This window comes from Hylobates moloch, unplaced genomic scaffold (assembly GCF_009828535.3).
Source record: "Hylobates moloch isolate HMO894 unplaced genomic scaffold, HMol_V3 SCAFFOLD_2, whole genome shotgun sequence".
In the NCBI taxonomy this organism is placed as follows: domain Eukaryota; kingdom Metazoa; phylum Chordata; class Mammalia; order Primates; family Hylobatidae; genus Hylobates; species Hylobates moloch.
The window spans coordinates 119,221,135-119,234,369 of NW_026652277.1; the positions used below are offsets into that span (position 1 = coordinate 119,221,135).

Here is a 13,235-nt window from a genome sequence, read left to right on the forward strand (position 1 = left end):
GCCACCCCTGGGATCTTCAAATGACTAACGGACTCTCCATTGCCACTAACTCATCTCTCCTTAACATAAGTCCCCAGTCCCCCTCCTCCCCACTCTGCCCCACCCAAGAATGCTCAGTAGGCATGTTGTGGGGACCGGGGCGCAGAGAGTCCTGGGTGGTGACCAAGAGGGAAAGACTGGCGGTTTTGGCAGGACTGAATTTCTGTGTTTCTGAGCTATTCTGAGCCAGGCGCTAGCCTCAGGGTGTGGAACATGGCCCTGCTGCGCCAGGGTCCGGAGAGGGCTTGACTTTACTAGGGCTGCAGTGAAGGAGGAAGCAAAAGGGCAAGTTCTGGTCTCCAGCTCAGACAACGGGTCCCTGGGGACTCAGAGCCTCTCTACTTCCCGGACCTCGGTATTAGATAGATAGTGGAGAGCCACCAGGGACTGGAACTGCTAGGGGACTGCAGAGCCGTGGAATCCCACCTGGTCCCTTCTTTATGCAGCCCGTTTGAAATGATCTCTTGAGCCCAGTGCGCCTGGCCTGTTCCCGCTTAGCCTCTCTTAAATCTCCTTGCGAATCTCAGCTCGCCAACTTCCTCTGGGGGAAACTGCTAAACTCAGCTCCAGTTAATATTGTAGGGCTGAGGATAAAATAGCAAGAGTATTGAATAGATGTTGACTTTTCCGACCCAGAGGAGCGGAACTCAGGGATTGTTTGCAAAAGCTAATCGTTTCCACCGTGAAGCGGGGAGAGCCTGGTGCGCTCACAGCCGCCAGCCCCTCCCTGGAAGCCAAGCTGCGGGAAGACTCTGGGACTCAGGTGCCCCTCCCCATCTCTGGCCTTTAAAAGAGTCCTCCCGAGAACTTGGACGGGTGGCAGCCAAACCAGGGCTGCTCCCCAGACTCCTGTCTCCAATCTTGGAGTCTGCTACCTCAGGTTCGGCGCCCACTAGATCTCGAATCCAACTTGTTTCTGAAATGTGTTTAGGTTGAGAGTTCCGGGGCCTGGGCGGGAGTTTGGTGGCGAGAGGGGAGTCTGCTATTTAAGGCTCCGGACATACACAGAGACAGCCCGCCCGACCTCCTAACACTCAGGAAAAGTCCGTTTCCAAGCATCTGTTCTCAGCAATGGTGGCAGGGAGCAGGGCACTGTGACTCCCGGCATCTGAGGGAATACCGGCACAGCGCTACCAGAGCGCATTTGCTGTGTGCGCTGGAGGTCGGGGTGGGAGGGTGCGCAGATCAAGATCTTTTTTTGCAAACCTCAGGGAAATGACCGTAGTTGGACTAAGAGGTCCACTTTGGAGACTACCAGCTGCCCTCCAAGCCCTGGCAGTGGAGAAGTTTCGTTGCTATGGTTTCGGAGAGGCATATAAGCCATCACCCAGAAGCAAATGGGTTTGGGCTCCTTATATGTGTTGTCACCACCCAAGGCTAGGCAAATTCCTCGGCGCTTTACATGCATCACTCACTCCCTGACAGAGCATCTCGGCCTTAGTCTCCCCATCCCAGAAGGCGGGTGTGCGCTAAGGGAGCGAAGTCCAGCCGGAGGCTTCGTAACATCCAAGTCTAGGGACGCCAGGAATTCTCTCTCTCTAGCTCCTGTGGTCCAGGGGTGGGAGGTGCCCCTGAGTGGCCGCGGCGGCCAGGAGCGTGCAGGGGCCGCAGGGAAAGGAGCGCGGCGCCTTTAAAGCAAGAGGCGAGGAACCCCCGCCAGGAGGCGTGTCTGTCTCTGCCGCCGCCGCCGCCGCCGCCACGGCTGCTCCTCGGTCACCGTCTTCGCGGCTGCCGTCACTCGCGCTCGGCGCCGGCGGCTGCGCTGGTCGGTCTGGGAGCCGGGGACTTTTCCGCCCGACCTCCTCCCGCTGCTCCTCCCCGAGGACCACCCCACCCCCTCCCCGCCCACCTCACCCCTAGCTGCAGGTAAGGACTCCCTGACGGTGGCCTGCACTCCGGGCTCCTTCACGAGGTGTTTGTTTTCAAGAGGACGGGAGGGACTGCGGGTGGGCGAGGGGCATTTTCCACCTGGAGAGAAGGAAGAAGGCGAACAGCAGCGCTGCGGACGTCCGTGCGCTCGGGGCACCCGCTGGACCGATTCACTGCGAGTGTCTTTGTGGGGCTCGTCTCAGCCAATTCCCGTCAAGCATGCAAGTGGCTCTGTTAGCTGCAGTCACCTATGTTCTCCACATAAAATGATTTAAGAAGTGGACGTGTCAGGAAGTGGCCTCAGCTACGGGGACTCACGCGAGGCGAAGAGAATGAGACAGATGGCAAGAAGCTGTGTGTCTGCCGGCGGGTCTGAGGAAATCCCCATCCCTCCTTCTGTCCACCCATCCTTCCATTAACTCTACTCCTTAGTTCTGCGCTGAGGAAGTACATTTATTTTAACCGGCACCCGTATTAAGAGCTTCTGAAAAAACTTGGAGGGCGTCCCATTAGGGTAAGGAGGGGGCAGGGTCACCAGGGTGGATCATAAACCTCAAGAACTTTTAACGAACCACATCCTCTGATATTTTTACCTTTAAGGAGATAGAGTTTCTTTACCAAGCAACACGACCGAGCTGAGGCTCCTTAGAGAATAATTTCCAATTTAGGCGATGGGAAATATTGGAAAACTTACTATTAGTAGCCTTTTGGTAATGCACAGATTATCTTCTATCATTTATCATCTCCATACTGTAAGTATTCTGTCATCAGAAATTATCTTATGGATTGATGATTATTTTCATTTCACGAGAGATGATTGGTTCATTTGAGTCTTAATTAGTTTAGTTGCTGGAAGAAATGCAATTGTATTTCAATCTTAATTTGTCTTAGTTCATTACTTTCTAACTTTATAGAGTCTATTCCTGTAACCACCAAGGCAGCCTATCAACTTCCAGTGGCCTTAAAAACTTTTGAGTCAAACAAACAACAAAAAATTGAAATGCACAAGAGCAAGGTGATAGAGAATTGAGCAATGTTTGGGAGTCTTATCTGTTTGTTTTCTCCTATTTAAACCCATTGAAAATCACACAGGCTGAAATTAAAAAAAAAAAGTTCTGGGATATGTAAATTTATTCCACTTCAATTTGTTAATTAAGATACACTTATTTTAGTATCTAAAAATTAATCAAAACTCTAAATGTTATTAATCATCAGTGTGGCAGAATGTTGCTGGAACAGCTGATAATGTGTTCAGAATCATAAGGGATACCATAGCATGCACAGTTAAGAAGAGTGAGTTGCAAGTATGCAACAGTGTGATTTCAACTGAAACCTGACCCAGTCCTGACTTTATTCTCTGAGATCTTTAATGCCATATATAAACAGGCTGTTTGTTTTAGCTAAGTTGCAATGCAACAGGCCACTTGCATGGAATAACAGGTTAGGTGTTACTATAAGATGAGGTTTTTCAAATGTCACATAACAGCAGGACTTCCGTGACAAGTCAAGTGGAATCCTTAGTAAGAATTCCATGTGAAAAATTTAAACATAGCTATGGTATGTAAGAACCTTTGAAATATCTTCGAAATTCAGGTTGTTCTGGGATATGTATCTGCTATTTCCAGCCAAAGGTATAGGCATTGTCTTTTTAAATGTTGTGCTATAAAGATTATTACACATTTTCTCATACCCCAGCAGGTGGCAGCTAACTAGAATAAGATTCATTTTCACTGGGAGAATAGGAAACTAAGATTGCTTCTCAAGTAATAGAGCCCAAGAATAAGAGGTCATTAGTATCTGCAAATATAAAAATATAGTGAAAGATGAAGCTAGTGGTTTTTGTTGTTATTGTTGTTGGAAGAAGCTTTGCATTAACATGATATGCATTTTCTTCTTTGTCAATTTACCATAGGCTTGATATTTGTGTCAGCCTTCTATGATTTTTTTGAGGTATACTTCTAAATACAGCTTCTCTCTGTGTGTGCGTGTATGTGTGTGTTTGCAGTTTGTTATCTCTGCTTTGACCTTGGAACCTACAGAGCTTTGGCTCCTAGAAATAAAGAGTGCCATATGGTTAAAATGAGGAAAAAAATGAGACCATAGAATAAAATATATACATCTTACTATTACTAAGTATATATAATTGCGTGATATCCAATAGCAGTAGTTTTCTTTTTCCTTTAAGGAAGGAGCAAATTACAGAACTGACACAATTTTTAAAAGAGTTAAATCTAGTCAGTGAAATACTGTATAAGGAATTTATTAACCCTTCATATAACCTCAGAACTATGATGTGTGGTATCAGTATTCGGGAGAAACTTGTAATAACTTCAAAATTGCCACACGTTAAGGCATCAACTATGCCACCAAATCATTTTATTGTAGTATAGGGAGGTAAATTTAGCATTTTCTCCCCTTGGAAGTGAGTGAGTTTAATGAGAAAGAACAAGAATTAATCTAATTACCCTAGTAACAGATGGAAATCTGGAGGTGGAGAATTGAAAGTGATAACTAATTGTACGTTTAAAAAATGTCTTTAGCCACTGAATATTGACAGCATGTTATTTGGCATTCTGAATTGTGGTCTTCCTAGCAATTTTTTTTGTACTGACAAACAAGTAGTTTAGTGTTCATGAGGAATCTCACAATTAATGTAAGTGGTTTTTTTAATAGTATGCCCTATTACAAAAAAGATGACTATATCTTGAGCTTATCAAGCAATTGCACTGAAAAATATACACAACACAGTTGATAAAATAGTCCTCTTGATAATGTGAACAATGCAATAATTCCAATTCCTTTAGTCTGTGTAGTAGAAATTTACCCATTGTCACTCAAATATCATGTTAGTCATTTATTGTACTACTTTCAATGTACTACTCCAGAATAAATAATGCCAGGAGCGCTGTCCGTGGTCCTGAAGAAAGGTCGTCTCTAGTCTTGTAGAAGTTCAATTGGACAGGTGGAATTGCTGTCTGTTGTGTTAAAGCCTTTCAACTGAGTTGATGGATATAAATGAATCTAATTTACCATATGTGCAAAGTTGGTTCTTTGGGGATCAATTAATAGTAAAAAAATTACAATCTTTTAACTGTTTAATGTATTGTGTAATAACTTCATGAATATAGAAGCTTGATCTTTCACTTTTCCAACTAGACATCCAAATAACCCCAAAATAAATAGTTTAGAATACTAGTTTCAAGTGGAAAAGTTGCAACCATAATGTAAAATGTCATTATATTAATGGAATACATGAACAAAGAGATATGGTACATTTTGTTTTCTCAGATTCCAATAACACTGCGAAATTTCAGTATTTTGATTAGTCACAGTAAAACATGCTATTTTCAGGTAGTACATATCAGATATATTGGCAGATAAGAATGCGAAGAATTATTTTTTTCCCCTGGCAGTCATTATTATCTCTGCTAGGATCAAAAAGAAAATGAACAAACGGAATGGAATAAATGAGACAGCAAATACAAGACAGAACATGTTGAGCTGTGTATGTGTTTTATAAGAGATATTTTACACATGGACTGAAGGAGTCGCTAGATACCCTTGGTTTTAGCACTAGGTGTTCCTTTTAAGGTGCTCAAATAGTCGAATTATTTGATTGAATTGCCTGCTAGACTGCAGAACTAGCCATTCATGATACTTATTTTTGACACTGCAGTTATTGCCTCCATCTTTAAAAAAATCAATGCCACTTAATGCCTTTGCAAAATGTAGATTTCTCTTTAAATCAGCACTTTATAATATCTTAAGAAAATTTAAATTAAAAAATCATCGTAAGGAAATGAAAACATTATAGTGTTTTCTTGCTGTTTGGAGGAAAAATAGCAAGTCAAGTATTCATATCACTCATATCACTCCTTATTTAAAAATTAGCCTTCAGATAGGATAATTTTTTGTAAGATTTAACCTATGCCCTGTTAGTTGGTTATGAAAAATAGATTAATTATAAGATATAGGTCCAACAGTTTGCCTTTTGTGATGTTTAATCGTTTAAAAATGTTGACAATAATATATTTATTATACATGTTAGTTTTTAGTGTAAAATATTAGCATTGTATATTTTTAATAAGTAGACAGAATATTACTTATTTTAATAACAAAGATGTATTTTTATTTTGAAAGAAATTCTATTTCTGTACTTTATTTCTTGAATAAACTTCTAATGAAAGCCAAGAGAGTCACTACCTGGTGACTCTAAATATTTCCACCAGAAAACTAGCAAATGATAACACAGTTTTAGAGGAATCTGTAACACTCAATGTCACTCAAGCTATGATCTCATATTCTGCCTCTTTAGGAAAAAGAATGTTCAAAAAACCAAAAGGCGAAGAAATTTGGGCATAAATTATTGAAGGCTTTAGAGTTTGCTGCACCCATTCAAACATCATTGTTTTTATGTATGCACAGTTATTTTCTTTGAGCTTAAAAATGGGTGGAAAATGTAACTTCTCCATTTTAATTTGAGATTTCTCCCATAAAAGTTCATTGAAGAAATTTCTCCTACTTCTGGGTAGCAATCAAGGAATACCCCAGTCAAGTTTTTAAAGAGTGGATTTACCTCTCCAATTGCATTCCAATCTATATTCATTCCTGGCCAAAATAAAAAAGTATAAATAAGACTGTTTCAACCTAACCACAAGTTAGATTTGCAGTAAATTCCTCCGTCTTAGATCACTATCTTTTTTACAGTTCCCAGAAAAACTGACTTTGATTTAGCTAGTAATTTAATGAAATTCATCAATTGATTGTAAGAAGTCCACTTACATACACCAGTCATTCTCTCAGCAAAGACTCATGGAAAATAAAAGCAATGTTCTCCCCATAAATAAATCCTACTTCTTTCTTGCAACTCAAGGCGGGCTGTCAGATCTGTTGCATAATAGATATTGGGGAGCTCACTGGCCGGGAGCCTTAAGAGGAGAGCAGCTATCTCAGTCTTTCTCACTTAATCTTGGCTTCACGTCAGAAGCTGTGCAGCAGTGCAGTAGAATAGGGCCTGGCAAAACCTTTGCGAGCCAAGCGCCTTTTGTGCCGGGCTGTGGCTCGCTATCGATATCTCGTCCGTTACCAAGGCTGGATTTCCTATTGATTTCCCTCCTCCTCTGCTTCCACAGGCTCGCGCGGCCGGACATTGTGGGTGTGCGTGCTGGATTTCTCCCGGATGCTCTCCGACTAACATGGATGTCCCACCATTCCTTGCAGTGGAAGGTTGTTCCTTGGCGCAGTGAGTGAAGAACATGCAGCGATTGCTAATGGGTTTGGGAAGCGGAGACTCCTTCCTCTCTCTGTGACCATGCCGTGATCGTGTCTGCGGTCACCACTCGACGCATCCTCATTTCTACCCGAACCTGGGAGCCGAACGCTAGATCGGGGAAGTGGGTGCCGTGCGTGTGGGCACAGAAACACCATGAAGATTATTTTCCCGATTCTAAGTAATCCAGTCTTCAGACGCACCGTTAAACTCCTGCTCTGTTTACTGTGGATTGGATATTCTCAAGGAACCACACATGTATTAAGATTTGGTAAGATTCCCCATCCCTCTCGGTTGCCTAGTATCCGCTCCGAGGCAGCCGGATGTAAACAGGCGGGTTCGCTCTGCCTGGCGGTGGACTCCGTGAATTCTGATCTGCTCACTGCTCTGTCGTCTCCTGGGGCTTTTAAAGAACTCCTTGTGCTTTCATTTATTCTCTTCTTTATTTTTATTTTTAGCCGCGGGAGGGTGAAGGGAGGGCCAATGTGTGGTAGTGGTCTCTGCATTGCCTCCCCACAGTAGCTTGCCACGGAGATGATGATGACGCTGGAGGCACGGTCAGCCGCCACTCCCGCCTGTCTCCCCCGGAGCCCTGCGAGCTTGGAGGGGTGCGCGGTCCGCGCAAAAGTGCGCGCCGGGGCTGCACGCCTCTCAGCTTGCGGGGCTGGTGAGTTAACACCTGGTAACTCTTTGGCGAGTTGCGCCTGTCCGCTTCCGCCAGTGACCAGGGCAGTTCTCACGTGCAAATGAAAGGTACTAACCCTTTTAATTTCTTTTTCCAGAGAGCCTTTTCGATTGTTTTCACCGCTTTTCCAGTCCCTGGTGCCCTTACTGGGATGCAGAGCTTTAAAAAATGTTGTAAGATTCGAGGTTCTACTTAACACAGGGAGGCTGCTACTTAGCTGGAACGAAATAGCGTCAATATTAGAACGGCTTTTTGTTTGTTTTTAACTTGCTGAGTCCCCCTCTCACAGCTTTCTGGACGTTATGGACTAATTAATGAAGGATAGTGTCTGGGGGCGGTGGGGAAGAGTAGTTGTTTAAGGCGGGGTGACTAAGTCTGCATCTTTATTTCACTTTGGCAAGACGAAAGACATTGGGTAGTTACATTTTTTTTATGAAATGTATTGCTTTTCTAAGAATCAGGGTTTCTTTGGAGCTTGAAGGAAAATCTAAACGTGGGATTCCAGTGGAAACCCTGGTCAGAGGGTCAGAGTGATTGCTTGGAGAAAAGGAAGCGTGGGCGACGCTCAGGTTCTCTGGATGGCCAAAGGAGTTTTAGTAGGAACAGAACTAGTCAGGGAAAGTTCCCTAAAGTAGATAAGAGGAAGAAAGGAGAAAGCCAACAGGATAAATGCTCCCATTGTAGGCACTTCCTCTGACAGTTCAAGTGGATTCAGACCAAAGAGTGCAGGACACCATGTAATCCTGAGCATGTGTCTTTGAGATAAAAGCAGACACATTAAGTCACTCCGTCAAATTTAAACTGAAGAGTGATTGCCTGCATCTTCTATCATGCCAACAGCATCTCCTGTCTTTCCATTTTCCCATATGTGTGTTTTTCCCCCCAATGATAAAATTCACCATCTCTCCTAGGCTTTGTAGAACCAAGGTAGGGATGTTTCACATACATTAAAAAAGGGAACGTCACCCGACCACACATACACATAGATGCCCACAGTCAAAAAGCCTGCTGATGACAAAAGAGGCACTGGGTTATAGCTAGATTCCTACTGTAGTAGTTTTCATGCTTTGTTCATGCATTTAGATGGTACTTAAGCACGTTGCTCTTAGCAACAAGCATCCACAGGAATGATTGTTCCTGTGGGCAGGATTAAACAGGTCCCTATACCATTGGAAATGTGTGTGTACGCACACGCGTGTGTGCGCATGTGTTTCTTGTGTGTGTTTTCAGCAGTTAGGCTTCAAATATGGTAAGTGCTACAGTATGGTAGTTTGCCCAATGTTTCCAGTATTTCATCCTAATTATATGGAATCCTGAGGAATTCTGATGTGTGTTTGTGAATGAGTGTGCGTTACTAAGTGTGTTTGCCGACTAGATGGAAAAAAGAAGACTTGGAGCCTGAAAACTGCCACCAGTACTCTAAGGATTTAATTATTGCCGCTCTGGTCTTGCAGCACAATATTTGCTGAATCATTAGATTGTTACACTCGCTGATCATTTCATATCTTCATATTAAAAATCTTGGCGACTGTAGCAGAGTGCGTAGCAGCTTTCCAAAAGAGCTCTCTCTCTCTCTCTCTCTCGCACACACACGCACACACACATACACACACGCAAACAAGCTTTCTTAGACCAATGCTTACTAAAAATGTCTTTAAGAAATACGGTAGTAGGCAAAGATCTCCACACTAGTCCCTTGATAACCCTAAACCAACAGTCCAGCTTCTAGATAACCTGCTGTTTTCTACATTCATTTAAAACATCTTCCACGTGGAGATGCATTTCTTCTGATTTCTGACCTGAGTTGTGGGGAAGAAGGACTGTGTACATTGTTACTGGAACATTTCCCTGTTGGGGCTATTTTGATGTAGTGGTGGGAGTTTTATTTTCTTCTGGGATAAACATGTTCTGAGTGGATTGGATGGTTGGTTGAGCACGTATAAGCCACTCTTGAGAATGATTATTTTCAACTTTGGCTCAAAAGTCGAGCCAGTGCCTCATCCCTGGCCCCGTGCCTTGGAAGACAAGAGTTTGGAGTTGCACATGGGGCAGCTGCCCCAGTGGTGGAGAGACCCGCCGCCTCTGCTGGGGAGGCAGCATCCAGTGTCCCTTCCATCCCCCACCCTTGGCGTGGCTAGGCGCCGGCAGCCGCCAGGCGCCTCCGCGGCGGCGCTATGGCAACGGCTGAGCCCGCCCAGGCGGCCACCCCAGCCCCCCTTCCCTGCTAGTTAAGGCTCTGTGTTATCCTTCCCCTTGCTCCCACTAGGACTGTGATTCGACCCAGCGTCCTCCTGTCACCTCCTGCGAGGTGAGGGGCAGCCCCCGCTTAGAGTGCTGAACCCTTGCCAGGTCCCTCGCCTCTCCCGCCCGTCTTCAGCGTGCGCAACCCTCTTTCCCGCGCTTCCCTCTCCCTCTCTGTATGGCACACACAATAACACACACATACACACACTCAAACATAGACACGCGCTCGCGCGCACTAAGACACATGCGCCCTCCGGATGCAAGCCTCAGACTTTGGCCCAGTGACGTCTCTCTAGTGCTCAAGAAAACTTTGCAGTTACACCCAGGAGCGCCTCTGTCCTGTTTCCCCCTTAACCTCCAGCCTCAGCCGACTCCCGCTTGGCTGCACAGGCTGGCCTGCTCCTCTGCAGCCGCTCAGCAAACATCTCTGAGAAAAGGTATCCGGAGCACCGACCCTAGGGTGCTGCCCCGAGGCTCTATGGCAGCGACCTGAGGGTCAGCGAAGGGTCACCTCCAGGCAGGCGGGCGAGCCCCTGACATTGAGTCTTGGTTGTTACCCCGCCTTTGATCATGTGTTGAGACAACTTGGGTTTTCCTGGGTGCCCACCCGTCGGGCAAGGTGCATTTCAGAGTCAGTTCTCCTGCCCTAGGTCGGGCCAGATGTTCTCTGGCCGGCTTTTCTGGGCGCAGAGCCTGCGACTCTCCCAGGCAGGCGTCTCCAGAGCGCTGGCGCAGCGGGCACAGGGCATCCAGCGCGTCCCAGCGTATGTAAATGAAGCATCTTTGTTTCGCCGCAGCTGCGTCCCGGCCTTGCCTGCCCCGGGATAGGGTGAAGGCGGGACTCTTCCGTCCGCGGGGGTGTGACCAATTCCACGGCCTCTAAGCCGAACTGCGGCGGCGGAGGTGCTTGAACCTTTCTTTTGTTACTTTAGCCGGTCCTTCTCTTCCGGGCGTGCACTGACCCCTGCCCGTACGGAAGAGCGAGGCAGCTCAAAAGCCAGCTCCGGCTGTGTGCTCCGGCTAGCCTAGGGTTCACCGTTCGGGAGCCCTCGCATGTTTAAGCATCTTCTTAAAGAAATCACTCCCCAAGCTATCACTTGTTTCCGATCTTCGAGGTCAGGTTGTCATTCGAAATGTTTATCCGAACTGGAATTTAGAGCGCCAGTAGCAAAGACATCAACCCAAACTTAGGCTTCTGGGCACCATCTCCAAGGTTTCCTTGCCGAATTGCTGAGCATATGGTAGGCCATGTCTTCCTTTCTGATGTTTCGACCTAACTTTTCTCTTAAACAAGACGGTGGAACTGCTCTTTTAAAGGTTTCCCAGCAGAAGTCTTCCCTCCTAGACGCGCTGGGGTCTCTTTGGCATTGCGCACTGACCACCTGTTTGTGGGACAGCACACAGTCACCTCCTGGCGTACACGCAGAAGGTGAACACAGCCAGTTTAAGGGACCGCCTATACGTTGTGGGATAAAATCTACAACGTGAGAGAGAACAGAAAGGGTTCCTATGGAAATCCTGTTATTTTGCTGGGCATCCCATTTGCTCACAGATACAATAATTAGTAGCAGATGTACTGCAACATCGAAAAGTGAGAGTGAATTGACTGAGCTTACAAGCTGCCACTCTACAAATTCTTTGAAAGAGATTTTTCCTCCTTTGAGAGGTGAGGTGGGCGGGAGGGAGGAGTGGCCTTACATCTGGAAGCAGGAAAACTGACTCTTGGGAGGCGGGGATGGGGGAGTAATAGCGGCTACTATCTGCAACAGATAAAGCCTGAACACCTGCTTAGCTGAGCTGTGGAATGCAAGGGAGAGAAATCGTTCCAAGAATCGCCAACACAACGACCACACTTTAAAAAAATCAGTTTTTCTCATAAGTTCTCACTCTTAAATCTTCAAAGAATAACTTGATGTGATCCATCAACAGAGGCACAATCATTTCAGAAAATGACTTTGAAAAATGATCTTTTTGTCTTCTAGAAATTGCACGCTTTCTCTACCCAGATACATGAAATTCAACATATTTTCTGGCTTTGTGAGGTTGTCCTTCAGAAGCGAACATGGTTTATATGTCAGTAGACATTTCTTCAGACTAGCTTTGCTTTTTGGTTTAATGCAAGTGATCATTACGGTGTGTTCATTCCTTGAATTCTCAAATGACACTCTTTCAACATTTACTCAGCACGGGAAAGTTAATGTGAATTCCTCTCACATGAAGAAGGAAAATACCATAGGTCAAACGATGGTGTATCATTGATTACCAGAGCCTTTTCAAGTTTCCTCACCATTACATAAAGTGTTGTCTATGATAACAATGACATAATCTTTCATGCCATTTAGTTATCATAATTTCTGATAAAGAAAATGCCTTGCTCTTTTGTGGTAGAAATTTAGCGTTCAAGTGAGAGAAATTACTTTGTCCTTCAGTTGTTAAGATTTGACTTTGTTATGGTGGCCCCAATTACATTTATTGCTTGGAAATTGTCAATGCACTTTTTTGCACATCAGAGTAGAAACTAGTTTACTGTCTTTAAAATGTAACATACTTAAATTATTAATCTAGTGCATGCATGATACTTAGGGCTTGCAGGAGATCCTTGATTTTCCTCAGTAGGATGGTATGATATATTGAAATTTAAGTGTTGATTGTTTTTCATTTGGGTAGTGAAGGTTTATCTTCAAAGGGCTTTCAATTTGTAGTCCAGTTATCAAAGTGTTAGAAGTGCTTCAAGTGAATCTTCTACCCTAAATCTTAGAATGAAAAGTAAGGTCAGAAACCTCTGAAAGGGAAGGAAGTAGGTGCACATCATCATTATTGACTAGCCTAGATTAAACACTAAAGAGGAAGATTTTAATCTGATAACGTCATAGGGCTTCCTGTTTTTCTTTGCTGCTTCTGCTGACAATTTTGTAAGGTAATTAAATTGGCTGATTGAAGTCACAGTGGTCATGGGGCGATAAAGACCATTTGGATTTAATGGAATTTAAAACAACAGAGCACTGAACACAACTCTTACCGAACAAGAATTGTAATGGCCCTTTCAGGATGCTGACTAAATAGAACGCCCTTAACAAGTTTAATTGAAAGGGCGCAAGGCAGATTAGCACTATATAGTCTTTATGGTTG

General features: G+C 44.7%; 1 protein-coding gene across 12 annotated transcripts in view; it reads left to right on the forward strand.

Annotated features, from left to right (window-relative positions):
• Positions 1 to 1,752: 1,752 nt before the first annotated feature.
• Positions 1,753 to 13,235, forward strand: part of GRIK2 (glutamate ionotropic receptor kainate type subunit 2) — a 671,651-nt gene continuing 660,168 nt past the window's right edge. For 11 of the 12 annotated variants that reach the window (XM_058435428.1, XM_032155777.2, XM_058435430.1 and 8 more), the window contains exons 1-2: positions 1,753 to 1,905; positions 7,041 to 7,448. In XM_058435428.1, the coding sequence (XP_058291411.1) occupies positions 7,334 to 7,448 (115 nt within the window). In that variant the 5' untranslated portion in view covers positions 1,753 to 1,905; positions 7,041 to 7,333. Of the gene's footprint in view, positions 1,906 to 2,167; positions 2,423 to 7,040; positions 7,449 to 13,235 lie in introns of those variants that run through there. The other variant, XM_058435429.1, reaches the window with a different exon arrangement.